This window comes from Vulpes lagopus, chromosome 24 (assembly GCF_018345385.1).
Source record: "Vulpes lagopus strain Blue_001 chromosome 24, ASM1834538v1, whole genome shotgun sequence".
Classification (NCBI taxonomy): domain Eukaryota; kingdom Metazoa; phylum Chordata; class Mammalia; order Carnivora; family Canidae; genus Vulpes; species Vulpes lagopus.
In genome coordinates this window covers 44,306,958-44,326,755 of record NC_054847.1, presented here as the reverse complement: position 1 = coordinate 44,326,755, position 19,798 = coordinate 44,306,958, and the positions used below count along the sequence as shown (strand labels likewise).

At 34.8% G+C, this 19,798-nt stretch overlaps 1 protein-coding gene across 5 annotated transcripts in view; it reads left to right on the top strand.

Annotated features, from left to right (window-relative positions):
* PIGN (phosphatidylinositol glycan anchor biosynthesis class N) overlaps window positions 1–19,798 on the top strand; it is a 106,487-nt gene that overhangs the window by 29,993 nt on the left and 56,696 nt on the right. For all 5 annotated transcript variants that reach the window (XM_041739783.1, XM_041739782.1, XM_041739779.1 and 2 more), the window contains 6 exons: window positions 818–934; window positions 3,775–3,815; window positions 6,555–6,614; window positions 8,215–8,307; window positions 8,982–9,037; window positions 19,322–19,400. In XM_041739783.1, coding sequence (XP_041595717.1) covers window positions 818–934; window positions 3,775–3,815; window positions 6,555–6,614; window positions 8,215–8,307; window positions 8,982–9,037; window positions 19,322–19,400 — 446 coding nt within the window. The remainder of the gene's footprint in view (window positions 1–817; window positions 935–3,774; window positions 3,816–6,554; window positions 6,615–8,214; window positions 8,308–8,981; window positions 9,038–19,321; window positions 19,401–19,798) is intronic.

Here is a 19,798-nt window from a genome sequence, read left to right as displayed (position 1 = left end):
GCAGATATCTTGTAATGTTGAAGCAGGTTAGATGTCTTAGTATATGCAAAGTGTCTAGCACACAACAATTGCCTGCTTAATGTGTTAGTGTAAAAAATGTGATCTTATGTAAAAAATCTATCTTCTAGCTATAAAAGGGATACATTCTCATTTAAAATGAGAAATTAGAGAAAAGCGTGGAGAAGAAAACAAAGTATCTATCCTGTTATTATTCTTAGAGTTGGTTGTAAGTGATGACAAACAAGGTAAAGTTAAGGTGGTATGACCAGGGACCCTCAGGCTCCTGGAGGTCTCCCCTAGATGAGCTTGTCCTCCCTGTGAGACTCCCAAGGCAAACACAGTGTGTACACAGAGAACAAAATCAGGCAAAGATGAGATTTGGGTCCCCAAATCACAGTATAGAATTCTAGTGAGCTAGTTCCACTCTCTAAAGGCCTTTTGGCTGTATCAGCCAAAGTAGGCTTAAAGAACCTTATCAAAGAGATATTGCTGTCCTCTCCAGAACAGAGCTGGAGTTGACTGACTGCTTGCCCTATACAGAGGTACTCTAGTGGCATCTCCTCCAAGTCTTAATGATACTATTCTCGTTCTTTCAGCCAGTCAACAGATACTCTTTTTGTTTTATTTTTGATGCTCTGATATGCTTTGGGAATATTTATAAACTAATTGTTATGCAGTGTTGCAAGCATTTGGGAGGAGTGTGGTGGCCAGAAGTAGAATTACTTACGGATTAACTCCTTAAAATTTACTATTTAAAAAAAATGTAGGTATAGGTTCCTATATACTTGTCTTATTACTCTTATTGTCTTATTGGTAGGTTTCCATGGGGCTGGTCATCCTTCAGAGACTTTAACTCCTTTTGTCACTTGGGGAGCTGGAATCAAGTATCCCCAAAGAGTATCAGCTCAGAAATTTGATGATGCATTTTTAAAAGGTAAAGACATTTATCTTTATTGTTTTTATAAATATAACAGTTTAAAATAAAACCAAAGTTTACCTTTAAAAAATCACTTTTCAAGTAACAGTTTTCATTTTTATATTTGTATCATTATAATTTTTAAGTATTACTTTTGTATAGTTGATATTATTTGGTTTATAATATTCAGGTTGAAATACGTAGTCTTAGGTGTGCTTGTACAGCTCAGTTGGTTAAGGGTCCCACTCTTGATTTTGGCTCAGGTCATGATCTCAGAGCCATGGGATCAGGCCCTTTGTCAGGTTTCTGCACTGGATTAAGATTCTCTTTCTCCCTCCTCCCCACTCTTCCCTGCTCACACATGTGTGCACATACATGCACTCTGTCTCTCTCAAAAAAAAAAAAAAAGAAGAAGAAGAAGAAATATATGGTCTTAGTTATCTGCCTTATGAAAGGTACAAGTATAAATTATACAATTACTTTTTTTTCCCCACAAGCCTTTTTATTGCTGAGATTTACATTAAACTCTTGAGTCAAATCTTATCTGCAAAGACTGTCACTCAGATAAATCAGACAGATGTCACAATTGACATTTCACAACTGGACTGATTTTGCTGTGTCTCCTGAAGTACAGGATAGTACTTCAAAAGTACTACTTTTGAAGATTCTCTGTTACTCAAGCTTCCCTTCCTTCCTAATCCATGAGGAAAATGAATTCCTTTTTCCTGGAGCTCTGCTTATTTTCTAAGGTAAGGTTTTTTTCAGAGTTCCCAAATTTTTATTAATTTGACAAAAAAAAAAATTCCTTTTAGATCCTTACTCCAGATTAGCTGCATAAAACTCATCCAAAACAACATGTTAAAAATGCAGATTACAAAACAGATTTCCAGACCTTGTCACCAGATACTTTAATTCCATGAGTCTGGATTAGCCCTAGAAATTTTCTTTTTAAAACTTTCTCCAGGGATTCACACTGACAGCCATGTTTAGGCATTTCTATCATAGAGGACTCTTTTTGGTTTGCATTATAAGATTTCCTTAGATGACTTCTTTGAATTTATTTTTATTTCATGATATAATTGTCATACCATTTTAATTTGAATTCATGTTTTGAAAGTATACAACTCAGGGGGTTTTAGTATATTCACAAGACTGCAGTCACCCCTACCATCTAATTATAAAACATTTCAATCAGCACCCCAAAGAAACCTGTCACCCATTAGAGAACACACCTTATTTCTCCCTCTATCACCTGGCAACCATTACTCTACTTTCTTTCTCTCTCTTCTGGATCTGCTTATTTCATATGTTCATATGTCAGTTACTCAATGTATGGTCTTTGTGTCTGGCTTCTTCCACTTGGCATAATTTTTTTCAAGGTTCATCTGTGTTTAGTATGTATAGTTTATTTTTTATAGCTGAATAATATTCTATTGTATATATAGACCATAGTGTTTTTGTATGGACCATATTTTATTTATTCAGTCATCTTATGGACATTTGGGTTGTTTCTATTTTTGGCTATTATAGTGCTGTTGTGAACATTTGTGTAAAAGTTTTTATGTAGACATGTGTTCGCATTTCTCTTGGATAGATATATACCTAGGGATGAAATAAATGGGTCACATATAACTCTGTGTTTAATTTTTTGCAGACTGCCACACTGTTTTCTAAAGCAGCTTCAACATTTTATATTCCTATGCTTTGTGGTAAAGGGATTAGATTGGGTCTAATAGAAACTAAGTATGTTTGTACTTAGGAGATAAAACTTTATTTTGGCACTTGATTTCTCAGTGAATTAATATTTAGGATAATTTGACTTCAAAAATTATTATAAAAGGAATATACTTTTTATATGAATAAAACATCATAAGTTATAGAGAAAGGGAATGTGCGTTTTTTTCCTCATCAGGTGATTAGTGTGAATTTTTAGTAGCTGACTAGTAGAAACTGAAGATTTTTTAAACTTTATTAGCTTATGAAAAGAAATTTCATCATAAAACATCTTAGAACCCTTTTGGTAATATATCTTAAAGTCATTAAAATAAGAGATAGTCTCATTATCATTTGTTTTGATAACTGTTTATTGAAGTTTCTGAATTTGTAGAAAAATAGGAGACAGATATCTCTGAAGGCAATTTGAAATAGTAATGCATGGGTAGCCCGGGTAGCTCAACGGTTTAGCGCCACCTTCCGCCCAGGGTGTGATCCTGAAGACCCGATATCTAGTCCCATATCAGGCTCCCTGCATGGAGCCTGCTTCTCTCTCTCTGCCTGTGTCTCTGCCTCTCTCTCTCTCTCTATGTCTCTTATGAATAAATAAATAAAATCTTTAAAAAAAATAGTAGCTCATAACTCACTATGATATTTTAACATTTAGGATTAGTGACAGTAGGAATATCACAGCTACAATTTTAAATATTTTGCAAGCAACTGCCATTAGAGAAGAAAAAAGGTTTAGGTTGTCTAATGGACTATCAATTGCTTTAATTACTCCCTGGAGCAGGACTGTCAGTTGTAGTCATGCCGACAGCTGTTATCATTGTGCCTTTTACTTCCGTCTTCCGTCCTCGGCTTTTCGATGTTTTGAAACAATTATCTGCAAATGAGCATTTTGAAAGTTTAAGAAGCCATCACAGAAAACATCAAATATTAACTTTAAAGCTATTCTTTGAAAATTCTAGTTTTAAAAATATATAGCTCTACCTGTTTAAGTACCCTTTTTATTCATAGTTGACTTAAAATAGACTTTCCCAATACTTTCTTTTGTCATTACACCTTGATCTCTCTTAATAATGAAAGTGTTTTTGTTTTGTTTTTAATCTTAACATCAGCTCTTGTGTCTAATTGTGTTTCAGAATGGAAATTAGAGAACTGGAAGAGGCAAGATATCCATCAGGTATTCAGTACAATTTAATCACTTTCAAATTTAATTTTCTCTCCTATAAGAAGTTTAGACCAAAAAAAAAATCTGAAAAACAGTATTAATAATAATGATGATAAAGGATTTTTCAAAACATTTCAGTTACCAAGGGAAATCCATGTAATGCAAATATTTTAACTCAACTGATCTTCCTTCTAGCAAAATAAAAAAAGCTCAAGTAAAACTGAAAAAGACTCCCTCTAAATAACATTGGCTAATTAAAGAATTATTATGTAAATTGAAATCTGCATGCTTGTTCAGTTTCTATGATTTCTTGTCATGATTGCCTTGCTTAGTTGCTTTAAGCACAGACATAATAAATAATAAAATCCTATTATGAGTTTTTTTCCCTGTAGTATGTGAGTTACCATTTCTTTTTTATTAACACATATTTTATCTTTAATTCTACCCAGGATACTTACAAATGCAATGGAAAAAAGATGACAAGAATATAGATTACTCAGCTAGAAACCTTAGGTTACAGAAAAATGCATGGCCAACCTAATCAAGTTAGACTGGTAACATGTATAAATATGAAGCATGGAATTTTCATTTTTGAAGATATGCTATGTAAACAGCCATCTTCACTATTTGTAGAAGGCATGGCATTATTGGATATGGCCTCCAAAGTGGTAGGAATATTTTACCTTCTCTAGGTAACCTCACAAGCTGGCATTCCTTTTTTGGTGAATAAACCAAGGTCTAAAATCTCATTTTTAGGCCTGTGATTGCAGAAGCCTGTTCTCTGTCAGCATATTAAGAATGGTCTTTTCTCTCAGGTTAACTGCATATCACCTAAATGAATGGAAATGTGTAAGATCAGAATAACAGTTTAATTAATTTTGCAATAAAGATCACTATCAGAGGAATAGGGGATATCTTGAAGATCATAAAAAACATGATTTACTTATAGTGAGACTGGATTATAATTTAAAACTAAATATAGATTCAGCTATTGGTCTCTGAATGCTCCTACCTCAAATCTGCTTTAGAGGAGAATTTCTTTATTCATTCCTTCCACCAGCATTGTTATGTGTCTGCAGTGTGTTTAGACCTTGGCAGAGATTAGCATTAAACATGCGTAAGGGATATAATGATGAGTAAAAGCAGATACAATGCCTACCCTAGGAAGCTTACAGTTTAGGGGTGAGAATAGATATTAACTGAATTATTATATGAATAAATATAACATTACAGCTGTGCTAAGTGCTACAAAAGAGGACTGTGAAACCATGAGAGCAGAGTGGACATATCTGGTAGACGGTATGGTCAATAAAGTCTTCCTGAGACATTGAGGATTGAGCTGAGACTGAAGCATAAGTAGGAGTCACCGGGCACATGATATTCTCCCTCCACTTCAGGCAGAGGGAGCGTCATGTACATAGAGCTCTGGGAAGAGAATACATAGCATATTAAAGGATCACAGAGCAAGTGAGGCTGTGGTATGAGGTCTGGGTAGGCACTAGACCCCGCAGGGCCTTATGAGCCTATGGACTTAATCCTAAAGCTTGGGGAAGCCCTTTAAGTATTTGAAGCTTGGAGAGTGATATGATCTTTTTGTGAAAGGATTTGTCTGGGGCTGCTTGGAGAACAGATTAGAGGAGGCCAAACAGTGGATTCTAGGGAAAAGGGAGAAGGCAGAGGCAATTGGAGTTTTCCAGTGTTGTGTGGAAATGCTACTTCGTAAAAAGAGTCTAGATAGTAAAAAAGTGAGAAGCATTGAAAGCCTGAGACCAAACTTCAACTTTAAATGGGGAATTAGAATGGTATCTGGAAAGGAGCCACAGTGAGATTGAAGACACTCAGTAGAATGCAGTATTACAGAAACTGAGAAGGGAATGGTCTACACAGTGCTGCTGAGAGGCCAACTAGTTAATATAACTACAACAGCATTTTTAGCCACCATTTATTGCAGGATTATTATGTGCCAGGTACTTTATAAATTTAATCTCATTTAATTATGCCATAACTCTGTAAGGGAGAGTTTTTTAAATAAATAAATGATAAGGAAACCAAGGCATTGGGGAGGTTAAATAATCTGCCCCTAGTCTCAAGAGATTGCAGGCAAGGATTTGGAACTGGGAATTCTGACATCTAAGCACTTTACTGCCTGAAAAATTGTGAGGACTAATATAAAAACAGCCAACCAGATCTAGAGAAACAGAGAGTGTTAGCTCTCTAAGGGAGAGTGGTCTATGGGATGATGAAAAGTCAAAAAAGGAAGTGGGGGTGGGTTGAGGAGTGATGGGGAGTTCCAGAAGCGGAGGTAGAAGCACAAACAACTCTGGGAAACTAGGAGCTATATGTCTTTTCTGGATTTCACTGGCTGGCCAACTCTTCTGGTATATACTTTTTCTTTAGTTAATATATATATTTCTCCAGTTAGAGCCTTCTATTGCTATTCATTTTCTGTATAGTTGAGGCATACTGAAAAACTATTACATGAAGTAGTCAAGTTCTTAGGTACCAGAGTGGGTAACTTTTTGTTCTAGCATGTTTTACATTTGGGGCTTTTCAAATGTATTTTTTTATACATTAATGCCGCTATAGCAAATGACATTTTTAGAGATTGATATCTATTGTGTATTAAATGTTGGAAGGTAATGTATTATAGTGAACATCAAGATTATAGTCCAAAATATAGTTGCATTAGATTATTTAATTTTCTTACTGATGTCTGTAGACTTATTAGAACTGATTTTTTTCTGTTTGTAGGCCGATATTGCACCATTAATGGCTTCTCTTATTGGAGTTCCCTTTCCCCTTAATTCAGTGGTAAGGAATCAAATTTTCTTATCAGCTCTCAGAAGAAAAAAGTGTACAGTAAAATTTCCTTTTTTATGTCTTTCTGAATAATATTTGGATACATAAAACTGTACTTTCCTTTCTTTCTAAGTATGTAATATCTCATAACTGTGGGCATGTTACAATCTACAACATGGAGTACTAGCCTAATAGCTTTTCTTTAAACATTTTTTATTTTCTAAAATGTTAACAGATTTATCTTTGTATTTCAGTTCTAAGTGGTAAAAGTATAGAAGTAATTTGTATTTGCAAGCAGCAGAAACTGGATCCATTTAAAGGGAATTTGTTAAAAAGATCTTGCTGGGTTGTTGTATCAAAGGGGTGCTCAAAAACCAGGCATGGAAATGAGCAGGGACAAAGAACACCGGAGACTTCAAAAGAAGAACCAAACAGTTGTGCCCAGGGTACCAACACTAGGGGCAAATAGCATTACACTTACACTTTTTGTGTCTTGACTCTCAAGAGTCAAATTCCAGTGCTTACCATCTGAGTGGGCTAGCCTGGGTTACTTGTCTACCCTTCAGTAAAGGAAGGTGGGGCTCCATTGGAAACCCACTATGTTAGATCCAGTGGGGGAGATTTTTCTTTTTTTTTTCCCTAAGGTTTTATTTAAATTCAAGCTAGTTAATATATAGTATAGTATTAGTTTCAAGAGTAGAATTTAGTGATGATTCATCATTTACATACAACACCTAGTGCTCACTGCAACAAGTGCCCTCCTTAATGCCCATCACCCATTTCACCCATCCCCTCGCACCCCCATCCACTGCCCCTCCAGTAACCCTAGTTTGTTTTCTATAGTTAGGAGTCTCTTATGGTTTGCCTCCCTCTCTGTTTTTATCTTTTTCTTCCCTTCCCCTATGTCCATCTGTTTTGTTTCTTAAATTCTACAGTGAGTGAGATTTCTAAACATAGAATGGTAATGCTTTTAAGAATGGGAACTGGAATGCTGAAAAGCCAAAAAAAAAAAAAAATATATATATATATATATATATATATATATATATATATCCATATCCATTCTAACCAGCCATTCTTATTAGGTCTTCAAATCAAACTTTTAATAAATGTTGTCTAACTCAGAACTCTGAGTAAATAACCCTTATAGTCATGTGTGTATGTGTAAAACTGAAACAAAAATTTCACAAAACACTCCTTACTCTTACTGTGCATGGTATACTCTTAATTTTCTTATGCTTTTTTTTTTTCTTTTTAAGTATACTGGTTGTGGCCTACCATAGTGATTTTTCATGTGTGCAAAGCATTGTGTTCACTGCCTACAACACGGTAGTCTTTCAGTAGATACTAGGTTTTATTGAATCCATTTCATCTTTTTTGCTTTATTTACTTTATTATGTCTACTTTATGAGAAAAAATAATAGAACCTTTTTCAGTTATGGTTTTAGAAAAGATGTTTTGCTTAATTATTTCACTAATTTATTCATCTACCTGTCTTATCTTTAGTGCTTCCTTTATATGTCTGTTTCATTTTACAAGAATAACCTGAGCTATTATACTAGTAATAGTATGCTAATAGTATTAATATTAAACTAGTGTTTATTATTTACAGGGTATCCTTCCTGTAGATTATCTTAACAACACTGATCTCTTCAAAGCAGAGAGCATGTTTACAAATGCAGTACAGATTCTTGAACAATTCAAGGTAAAATAAGACGCAAAAATGGATACTACTGCAGCTGCAAAATCAAATATATTAAGTGAAAATATTTGATTTTGTGTTTTAAGAAATTATTTTCTATAGTTTATCTTTAAATTTTGTGTATATGACTGGCGTCATAAAGTTTAACATTTGTGAGGTATACGTTCCATGAATTCGTCTGAGGTATAGAATTACTTTTGAGAAGTGTCTCTAATTGTAGGACTACCACATATGCTTATAAAGACTACACACCAACTCTTACTGATTGGAATTTGCCCCACAGAGGTAGTGTTAGAGATTGCAACATTTCTTGTTATTTAATGTATATTACCATATGTATTAAGCTAAATTAAAGAGGTGACCATTTAACTGAAACTTTGTTATTCTTAATGCTGTTAATGCAGCCTGACTTATTTTGTTTTCTAAGAGTAAAAATACAGTTTAATTACAGTATGTTATTTTCAAGCTTGATATTAATTTTCAGCTTATTGTGGTGGTATAATCTGAAATTTCTGTTTAAATATTTATAGAATAATATAGTAACATAAAATTCCATTTAGTTTCAAAGTAGGAAACTATCCCCAAAGAGACAGTTTAGTGGATGTTTGTATTTCAAAATGAAACTAATTTTTTTCTCATTTATAATATAATAAAATATTTTCATATTTGGTTCCCAGGTGAAAATGACTCAGAAAAAAGAAGCTACTTTACCCTTTTTTTTTACACCATTTAAGTAAGTCTCATATTTTTTATTAACTTATAGGAAGGAATCTTTTAATGAGTTTGAGTACTGACAGGATAGATTAGTTACTTAGAACTTTGTCTTTTTTGTTTATATTAGTGCAAACTCTAAAACAAAAGCCTCTTCTGGTGTTTTTGTAAATAATGGGCCAGGCGCCAGATTCTACCTTTGAATAGCTGATAAAGGAGATAAAGGACAGAGAGAAATGTAGGAGACATTAAAGAGATAATTGAACAGGGCCTGTTTGGGAACATGTGGGGACCCTTGGCTTGGTTGATTGGGAGGTGGTGTTACCATTATGGCTTGTGGAAGGAAAGAAGAAATGGTTTGAGGAGTAAGGATCAATGTTTCTGAGTTCAGCTTACATTTAAAGATACCAATTAATTAGAATTATTTAGAAATTAGAAATAAAATTAGTGTAACAAGTTAGGGACTTGGACCTCAACATAAAAATGAGAGTTGATTGTGTAGATTGGAGGCATCAATATAAGATAAGATGGTAGTGTTAACTGTTGCACATGTAGGAGGCGGTAGGAGAACCTAGAAAGTGACAAGAAAAGACCGATGATGCAATTCTGGAGGACAGTGAGAACTACTGGGTGGATAAGGAGAGCAGACTTTGGTGGGCAGCCGGATTTTGCTGTCTTATCTGTTTTCCTTGAATCAGGAGAGAGGAGATATGAGTCACAAACCTGGATCTGCACTCCTAATGTGGGCAGATATATTCAGTCTCCTTTATTCCGCCTCATCAAGGTTCATTTTCAATTAGCAAGGATCACATTTAATTAGGATGGATTTTGATCTTGACCAAAATACATAGAAACTTTATAATATGGGTGTTAGTAATGGGTTTGAAAAAAAAAAAAAAGTAATGGGTTTGAATGACTTCATTGGAATTATTTTTGACAACTTATATAGCACTAGTATGGTATTCATAAACTAAAAAGGCTTAAATATTACATTACCCTCTAAATAATGTGATTACATGCCTGACTTTGTGTGTGTGTATATTTGTGTGAATAGGAGAGCAAAAACCAACCAAAATTAGGATTTTGCAGCTTATGATCATATGAAGTTAATTGCCCTAAATATTACACAGTATACATCCAAGGTGTAATTACCTTTGAAGATTGTCCCTAATTGTAAGATTATCACATATGCTTATAAAGAGTATAAGCCAAGTTTTTACTGATTGGAATTTGCCCCACATTATCTCATATACATATCTTATGCATCTGTTTATTTACAGTGTAGTGGTGCAGTCAGAGCATAATAGAATAAGTAAATGAACAAGAAATATATTATCAATTCCTGGTATGAAGAAAATACACAGGACATTGAAAGTGAGACTGTGGGTTACTTTAGACCAGCCACTCTAGAAGGACTGGTCAGGAAGAGGTAGTCTTCTGCAGAGGGCTCAGGTGCACACTGCCTACCTTTTTCCACTAGACCTGCTGACTGACCATGAATTTACTGGGCTTTGATGCTCAACATGTGCCTGCAGCGCCACTACTAGCTTTGTGTCCTCTGGGGGCCCTGCAGCATTCTTGATTCCTAGCTGGTGGCTCACCCACTCTGGAGCAAAGCTATCAGCCCTGCCTACAGACTTGTCTGGCTGAAAATCACCATTGGTCAAAAGTCTGCAATCTGACCAAAAGGTACCTAAGATTAAATGAATGATAGACTCCTGAGGAAATAATTTAAGGAACAGAAAAGAACTTTAAAATGTTAAAATTTCTCAGAAATATCTGAAAAGCTATTGTATCCTTAGCACACACTTTACAAAATGAGAAAGAGTACAAGATGCATATTTTTAAAAAGAGAAATGCAACTAAAAACTTACAGAATGATACATTGTAAAGAATAGTCCAACTGGGAGGCAAACCCTCTAAATTAGAATAGCAATGTAAAATGAGTTTTAATATATAATTGAATAAGAAACTGAAGGAAACAAGATGGCATACATGGATCACATACATTTCTTCATCCCCTGAAACAAGGACAAGTGGAGACTTTAGGGAAAAGAAGGCATTTCCAACTGTGCAAGAAAGTGTGCTTCAAACATGAAGCAGCCTAATGTGTAAGGTGATTTCGAACAGCTGCTGGGAGTATGAGAAGAGAATTCATGGCACATAGATCAAAGCTCAATGAAATAGACAAGAAAATCTAATCATAGCATAAAATTTAGCTACTCAGTGAGTAGTAAGTAACCTAATACAGTAAGAGACAAACCTTAGACAAAGCAAGATTTAAGTATCATTATTGGATAGAATGTAAATGTTGCCTACCTTGACAGTGTACAAGGTTACAAGTTGGAAGGCAGAGGAGGAAAGAAAGTGGTGCTATTGTCCTCATGAAATAGAAAGTGGAGATTCTGGATATAGTTGAGAAAGTGAGACAGAGGTTTAGGTATTACATTATTAAAGTAACCAATGTAGGGGTGCCTCGATGGCTTAATCAGTAAAGCATGCAACTTTTTTTTTTTTTAAGATTTTATTTATTTATTCATGAGAGACACAGAGAGAGAGAGAGAGAGGCAGACACAGGCAGAGGGAGAAGCAGGCTCCATGCAGGGAGTCCAACGTGGGACTCGATCCCCAGTCTTAAGGATCACACCCTGGGCTGAAGACGGCGCTAAACCACTGAGCCACCCGGGTTGCCCAAGCATGTGACTTTTAATGTTGGGATCCACATTGGGAGTAGAGCGAGCTTAAAAATAAAGTGACTATGGGCATCTGGATGGCTCAGGTCATGGTCTTAGAATCCTGGGATCGAGCCCCACATTGGACTCCCTGTTCAGCATGGATCCTGCTTCTCCCTGTGCCTGCCACTCTTCCTGCTTGTGTTCTCCCTCTTTCTATCAAATAAATAAATAAAATCTTTTTAAAAAATAAAGTGACCAATATAGCCAACAGAAGAGGTAAAAATAGTAATATAAGCATATTGAGGGAGGAGGAGACAGCAAGAATAGACAGAGTCAGTGAGGAGTCCACAGAAAATGCCTCAGGTCATCCAGTCAAGAAATAGTAATAGAAGCATGTTATTAAGAAACATGGAGGTAACTACCAGAATACCTGAAAATAGACACATGTAAAAAATTTTGCGTCTGGGTTGGAGAACTGAGATGAGAAGGGTGGGGCGGGAGTTGTTGGTTGTCATTATGCCCTCTGTACTTTCTGACTTTTTAAAAATTGTGCACATATTACTTTGATAAAGCACATTATTTTTAAAAAGAACAAAGATAAATCAACATCTTAATCAGTGGCACAGATGATCAAATGGAATCATAAAAATAATGGGCATAAAGAAATATAAATGTTAGAGTCAATGTCTTGGGTTACATGAAAGTCTGTGGTTATTATATTTAGGAAGTAGTTTGGTGAGGATTGACATTTTTACAATGTAGACTATTACTTTCCAACATTTACTTATGTCCTTAAGTAAAATTTTATAGTGTTCCCCATAATATATTTTTTCATTATTTTATTCCTGGATATTTTATTTGTATCATGAGTAGTATTTTTTTTATTACATATGTTCAATATACCAGGGAAAACAATTATTGCCCTTTACCATCGGCGTACAAGGGACTGTTTTTCTCTAGTCCGATGAATTTACTCGTATTTACACCATCCGTTTTCTTCTAGTCACCTTTATGTATACACCTAATGTCAGCATTATCCACTTAGAAACTGTATCAAGTAAATGTTAGCACATAATAATGAAAGAGTACAGTTATCACAGATCCTTTTTGCAAAACACTTAAGTACTTGTTACAAACGATTGGTTCCCTGAAGCCTTTCCCTCTTGAATAAGTACCATATTTCCTTTTTTTCTTAGAAATATATGATTCACTCATCAGTTCTTAAGTTTGAGAAAATTTATCTAGGATATTGACATCTGAGGTTTCATAGTCTTGAGATTTTCCTTAACATGATCAATTTCACCAGCATCGCAAGATTTTAATTTTAATTTAATGGTATCTCTTCCACTGTCTGAGTCTTGTCTTACATGAATAATTCATGACTAGTGTAATAATTCCTAGGGTGCTGAAATAGCCAGTGTTTCAAGATGTGAGAATATAATTGCTAAGATCCTTTAACATACCTTACACTTGTAAAAGACTCCAGTGAATCCGTATGGTAATTGCATATCCTATATTATCCTGTTCTTTAACAATTAAGTATATTTTACCTTTTATATCTTAAAGATTTATAAGAAAGGCTAAAAGTCATGAAATAATAATCTATTCAGACAAGTAGAACTCAACAAACTCAAACCTTGTGCTATGCCAAGGAATGACCAGCAGGTGGTGCTACATGACTAGGAGAAGCATAAAAGTACCTTAAAAGGAGGAAATACACTTTGTATTTCAAAACTGTACCAGAGGCCAGAGTAAGGCCAGAATAACTTTAAAGGAAAAAAGTTACATAAAATGAGAAAAGAACAAGAAAGGCTTCTTGAGTATATATGAAGAAAATGAAAATGGGAAGGAAATACTGTACCTTGCCAATAGAAGAAAAATAGCTGTTCTTTTACTTAAAAATCACTATATAAACTCAGAGCAGTTAAAGTTTAACCAGGTATTTTAATATATTTTCTACCAAAATGACAAAAGCTACTTTCATTCTTTTTAATATATTTGTTTCTTTTAGCTGATATTGATTAAAGTCCTTAGAACAAATTTAAATACTAATTTTAATGTGAATCTACCACTTCACCCATCTGGCTTACTAATTATTTACTAGAAATGGAATTTTCTCCTTCAAAATTGAAATTCTTCTTTTAAAAAAAGTAACTTTTATATGTCACATACATAAAAAATGTTTATTTACTCAGTTATGACTTAAAAGATGAAAATAAGGGACACCTGGGTGGCTCAATGGTTGAGCGTCTGCCTTTGGTTCAGGGCATGATCCTGGAGTCTTAGGATCGAGTCCCACATCGAGTTCCCCACAGGGAGCCTGCTTCTCCCTCTGCCTATGTCTCTGCCCACCCCGCCCCGTGTCTCTGAATAAATAAATAAAATCTTAAAAAAAAAAAGATAAAAGTAAGATTCTATATCGATGATCAGTGCAAAGGAACTCGGGTTATTTTGGAGATAGCTTATCCCTCCTCTGTCTTTATCTCTTGAAATATTTTTCCTTTAATCTATAAATAGATGTTCTCTAAAATATCTTGTGCAAGGAAAATATTTTTGTAATAAAAAGCTGAGAAGATGTAGAAGATAGAATACTTCAAAGGGCAGCATTTTAAGGAGATTTTGTCCTGCAAACACTAGTCACCCTGAATAATTGATGATAAAATATATTTACAAATATATTAACCACAATTATTTTAAAGTGTACCTGATTAACACCACCAATAACCATATCATTTGTGAGTGTGCTTCTACTGTCTTTTTCATTTGGTCCTGTTATTGAGTCTGGTGGTTTTTGGATGAATGCCTATCATTGTATATTAAAGGTATTGGAAGCTCTGGATTATCTCATTCTCCAAAGAGGTTTCACCTTATCCTCTGACAGGCACAGAGTAGTAACTAACTCAAGGCTGTTTTGCATTTGTTGTCTTCCCTTACCTCTGGTTTGTTTGTGTCTGTCTGCCCTTAGAATGTAGCCTCCCAGGGATTTCAGTGGAAGCTGTGTGCTGTCCAGAGCCCTTCCTTGGTGGCTCCTGAACACCAGATTTTGTCTCTTCTATATCTTGAATCTGCAAAAACTTCTGTCCTTTTCAGGTGCTTTCTTCATAGCTTCTTGTCCTCTGGTCCTATGCAGTTGAAGAATTCACTAGGTGTCCAGCTCGTTCCCCTTCTCACCAGATAGAGGCCTTTGTTTCTTTACCTGAATTGTCCACATAGAATAGAATAGAAGTTGTTGCTTATAAAGATTCCTTCTCTCATTCTTGAGATGTCACCTCAGGTTAAATATTAAGTTAGTTTATGTAATTTCAGATAGCTTTTCATTCATGCCTTTTTAAAATTTCTTTTATTTAAAAAAAATTTTTTTTAAGATTTTATTTATTCATTCATGAGAGACACAGAGAGAGATGCAAAGACATAGGCAGAGGGAGAAGCAGGCTCCCTGTGGGGAGCCTGACGGAGGACTCGATTCCCGGACCTCGGGATCATGACCTGAGCCAAAGACAGACACTCAACCACTGAGCCACCCAGGTGCCCTCTTTTTCTTTTTTTAATCCAGAATGAAAATTGTATATATTATCCTCTTATTTGTCTTTCTTTGTGGGTCTTCATATCCTGGCTGCATTGGCAGCCACAATTTTTTTTTTTTTTTTTTTTTATCTCTGTTGCCTCATAAGATTGCCAGAGACTATTGGATTCTCTACCTCCTGGCAGCAGCTATATGCCCAAGTTCTCAGCCTTTTGCCAAAAATAAGAACGGCAGATGCCCTAATTGTTACAGTTTGTAGAATGCTGGACTAATTCTCTGGTTTGCTTCTCTTTAGGATCTTAACTCTTTAATTCTTGATGGTCTACGAAGCTCTCTAGCACCTTCAAATTGATTTTTAATATTAATCAGGCTTTCTAGTTGTTCCTTTTTTTTTTCCTAGTTGTTCTTGGTGGGAGCATTGATATGTCCAAACTTTCCATCATAACCAGAAACTGTGGTTAAACTTTGATGTTTTAATTATTTTATTAAAAAAAAACCTCATTAGTAAAATGTGAATGAGAAAGTAATGAACATATACAATACAAATTACACAAGCAGTAATAAAATGTGACCTCTCCTGAGTTCTAGTCTCACAGTCTTTTCCCTTGGAGGCAAAGTTGCAGTTTCTCATACATCTTTCATATATATATATATATATATATATATATATATATATATATATATATATCCCTCTTCAAACATGCTGAAAAGAGTAGAGAATATAGCAAAAATCCTTATACCCACATCCAGGTTTAAGAAATGTTAACATCTTGCCATATTTCTTGAGATCTCTTTTTCTTAAGAAATAAAATGATCTAATGTAACTGAAACCCTATTTTTAAAATCTACCACATTTTTTAATAAATCTTTTTTCTATTCACCATGATTTTCAGAATTTATCCATGTTGACACATGTAGATCATCTGTATTTATTTTTAATTTATAGATAATATTCCTTTGGTTACTTCTCTACCACTACCCCCCTTGTTTTGTTGTTGTTTTATGTAAATGTTAACATATTGTACCTCATATTCTGGACTTTACATTTCTCATAAAACTTCTTTATGTTTAAAATAGGTGACACTAAGATTGACTTTGCATCCCTTCTCAACTTACAGAAAGCTAAAAAATTTTTTACTGGGGAACAAGTTTGTAAGAGTCTTTAATGTCCTAATGGTACAGTGAGATTTGTATGGAACATTTTGATGAACTCCAAACATATTCCAAACCTTTAGTAGGTCCCAAGAATTATAAATAGAACTTTTAGGAAAAATGTAAATTAGCCTGACAGTGGTTTTTTTTACCTAATCCTTTACCTAAGTATTCCATATATAATGTAATAATTTCGCATATGATATAATGAAATATAATTAACATAATATAACAAATATTTCTCTTTAAAAATACTTCTTTCATCCTTCTTAATGTATTATATTAGCCTAAGTAATTTTGTTCCAAACAAGCTTTGTTTTCATCTTTTCATTTAATTTAGCAAATGATTAGGTACTTTAAGAATGGGAATTTATATTATTCTCTTATTTTTTATCCCTTTTTTAGATCCGCAATATTTTGATAGCATTTTAATCAATTAAGATTTATTGATTCATTTTATATGCTTGGTACTTTGCTAAGTATTATTATGACTTTTTATTGAAATAATGGCCTATGTGAAGATTAAAATTTAATTGAAGAGAAATAAATTGTTATTAGATGACACTAAAGTGCCAGTGATGTGAAGTGGAATTTGGAGAGGACCATAAAGGATGATGAGGATTTGATTTTGGAAAGCAGAGAGGGAAAGATCTTTATGAAAAGAACTCAGATGTGAATACGAGATAGGTGAAGAATGAAGTGTGTAACCATTTTATAGCTGAGGGCATACATATGAGATAATGGGAAATTAAGTAAAATAGAAAGAAATACGGTCATCAGTAGTCCAGGAGATTAGGGATCCCTGGGTGGCTTAGCGGTTTGGTGCTTGCCTTCAGCCCAGGGCATGAGCCTGCAGACCCGGGATCGCGTCCCACGTTGGGCTCCCTGAATGGAGCCTGCTTCTCCCTGTGCCTGTGTCTCTGCTTCTCTTTCTCTCTCTCTCATGAATAAATAAAATCTTTAAAAAAAAAAAAGTCTAGGAGATTTAGAATTGAAAGACAATAAGATGCTTATCTCAATTTTATGTAATTTAGAAGATGGAATCTGTATTTTACGAAGTTGAGTGGATCAAAGTAAGGGTAGGAGATCAACTAGAAAGTTTTATAGACATCTGGAAAAATGGGGAATCCCTGGCTGTCTCAGCGGTTTGGTGCCTGCCTTCGGCCCAGGGCATGATCCTGGGATCGAGTCCCACATTGGGCTCCCTGTGTGGAGCCTGCTTCTCCCTCTCCCTGTGCCTCTGCCTCTCTCTCTGTGTCTCTCATGAATAAATAAATAAAATCTTAAAAAAAAAAATCTGGAAAATTCAACTTCGATATAATCTTGATGTAACTCCAGTGCCCTTTGGCTCGTATTCCAGTTCTCAGACTTACAGGAAAATACTCTAAAATATGTGGTATCTGAAGGACAAAGAACTGGATTATGGCAACACTTTGAAGTAACTTGGTTTTTTTTTTCCCCCCGTGTGTTCTCACTTCCTGTTATCTTTTTCCTCCAAATCTCAGTGAGTCCAGAGGTGGAGACTTTTCCTGCAGCCTGAAAGAGTGATTGGATTCCTTTGAGTTGAAAGATCTGGGGGTCCCTGGAATAGCACAGGTTCTCAAACAAGAACATTTACACATCTCCAGAGGGCTCAGAGATGAGCTTCTGGGGTTCATTAATTTTCTGAAGTTGTATGTAAGATTAAATGCATTTTCTAGACAGAGTATCGTATTCAGAAAGGAGTCTGTGACCTCATCCAAATTAATAACATTGCTTAAAAGATTTTACTTCCTACAAGTCTTCATCTTATCTAGAGATTAATGGAACCAAGTAGAAAAAAGAAAATGATTATATCATGTTGAACCATGTGAAATTGTCAATATTTAACTTAGTAGTTTTTGACATACAAAAATACTAATTTCATATGATCTAACCCTATTAAAGCCTTTTTATACTTTTTAAGTTTGAAGGTGTTCACTTTATAAGTTTTAGTTAAGCAGTATGCATTTAGTTTTGTGTTTGAATATACTTACTTATTTCAATCAGGTTACTGAGGTGTGGTTATATTTCCTCAACTTTGACATTCCAGAAACTTAATGCCTTCAGATACATTGCCAGTTTATGTAATATTAGGAGTATTTCTCTTGTGTATTTAAGGTTTCTACTCTGGTAAAAAGAGGACAGGGAAATGACAGAAAGAGAAATGAAAGATAAGGGAACCAGAAAAGGTATATGGTATAGTATAAGAATATCAAAGAGGCTCAAATTATTCACTAACTTTGTTGGTTTTGATTGCCTGGAGTTTGGGTTTTTTTTTTTTTTTAAGATTTTATTTATTTATTAGAGATTGAGAGAGAGCACAAGTCGGGGGAGGGGCACAGGCAGAGGGAGAAGCAGACTGCCCACTGAGCAGGGAGCCCAACTCTGGGCTCAATCCTAGGACCCCAGGATCACAACCTGAGCCAAAGGCAGATGCTTAACTGACTGAGCCACCCAGGCTCCACATTGCGTAGAGTTTTTTGATCATGGCAATTCTCAGGCCCTATCTAGCTCAGAGATACAAAGAGCCATAATGGATCTGCTTTGTCTGTTGTGTCTGCTGATGAGAACAGAGTGCTAAGCGGTTGAAACTCATGCCACTAATTTGCTGTTCCATTAATTATATTGATTTAGTCAGAATTTCTTTGTTAACTAGAGTATTCCATTTCTTCAAAATGATGGATCATGTTACTCTTGTAAGTGTAGTTTGGAGCTGAAACTTTGAGTCAAGAAAACCAAATTTAATTAAAGCTATTTTTTGGGAGACTTCAGATAATCTGCAATAATACAATTAGCTGTAGGTTTCTTTTTTTGTTTTATTTTGTCTCATTTCTTTATTTTCTCAACTTTTATTATCCTTTTCTTTTCAATTAAGAAAAAAGAAAAATATCATTGAAATGAGGAAATATTTTAAACCTAACCTTTTCTTTTGTAGGTTGCTTTCTGAATCTAAACAGCTAAACATTTTAAGAAAAGCCAGGTCTTATATAAAACAGAGAAAGTACGATGAAGCAGTAAGTATGCAAACCTTATTTGTATAAATAGCTAGTCATCATTTAGGTTATGGGGAAAGGCAAGATATACACAATGGAGAGCAAAGTGGGCATGCCAGGGAGCTTTCCTGAACGCTTAAGGAAGGATTGGATTTTCTAAGTAGCTGTATTAGCCATGAACATGCTTCTCTTATTGCAGATATTATCATGAGTAAACTTTTTTAGGTTTGGGAAAGAACAGTTGCCATTTTCTATAATGAGCAAGTCTATTCCAAATTTATGTAACCCTACTTAAGTGTGTAACATTTTAGAACATAGCATTGGTACATTTGGAATTATCTACACACTATCAGAAGTGTAATGATTCATAATGAAGCTTTGAATCTTCTCAGCAACTATCCCACTGTGCCTTCCATTAA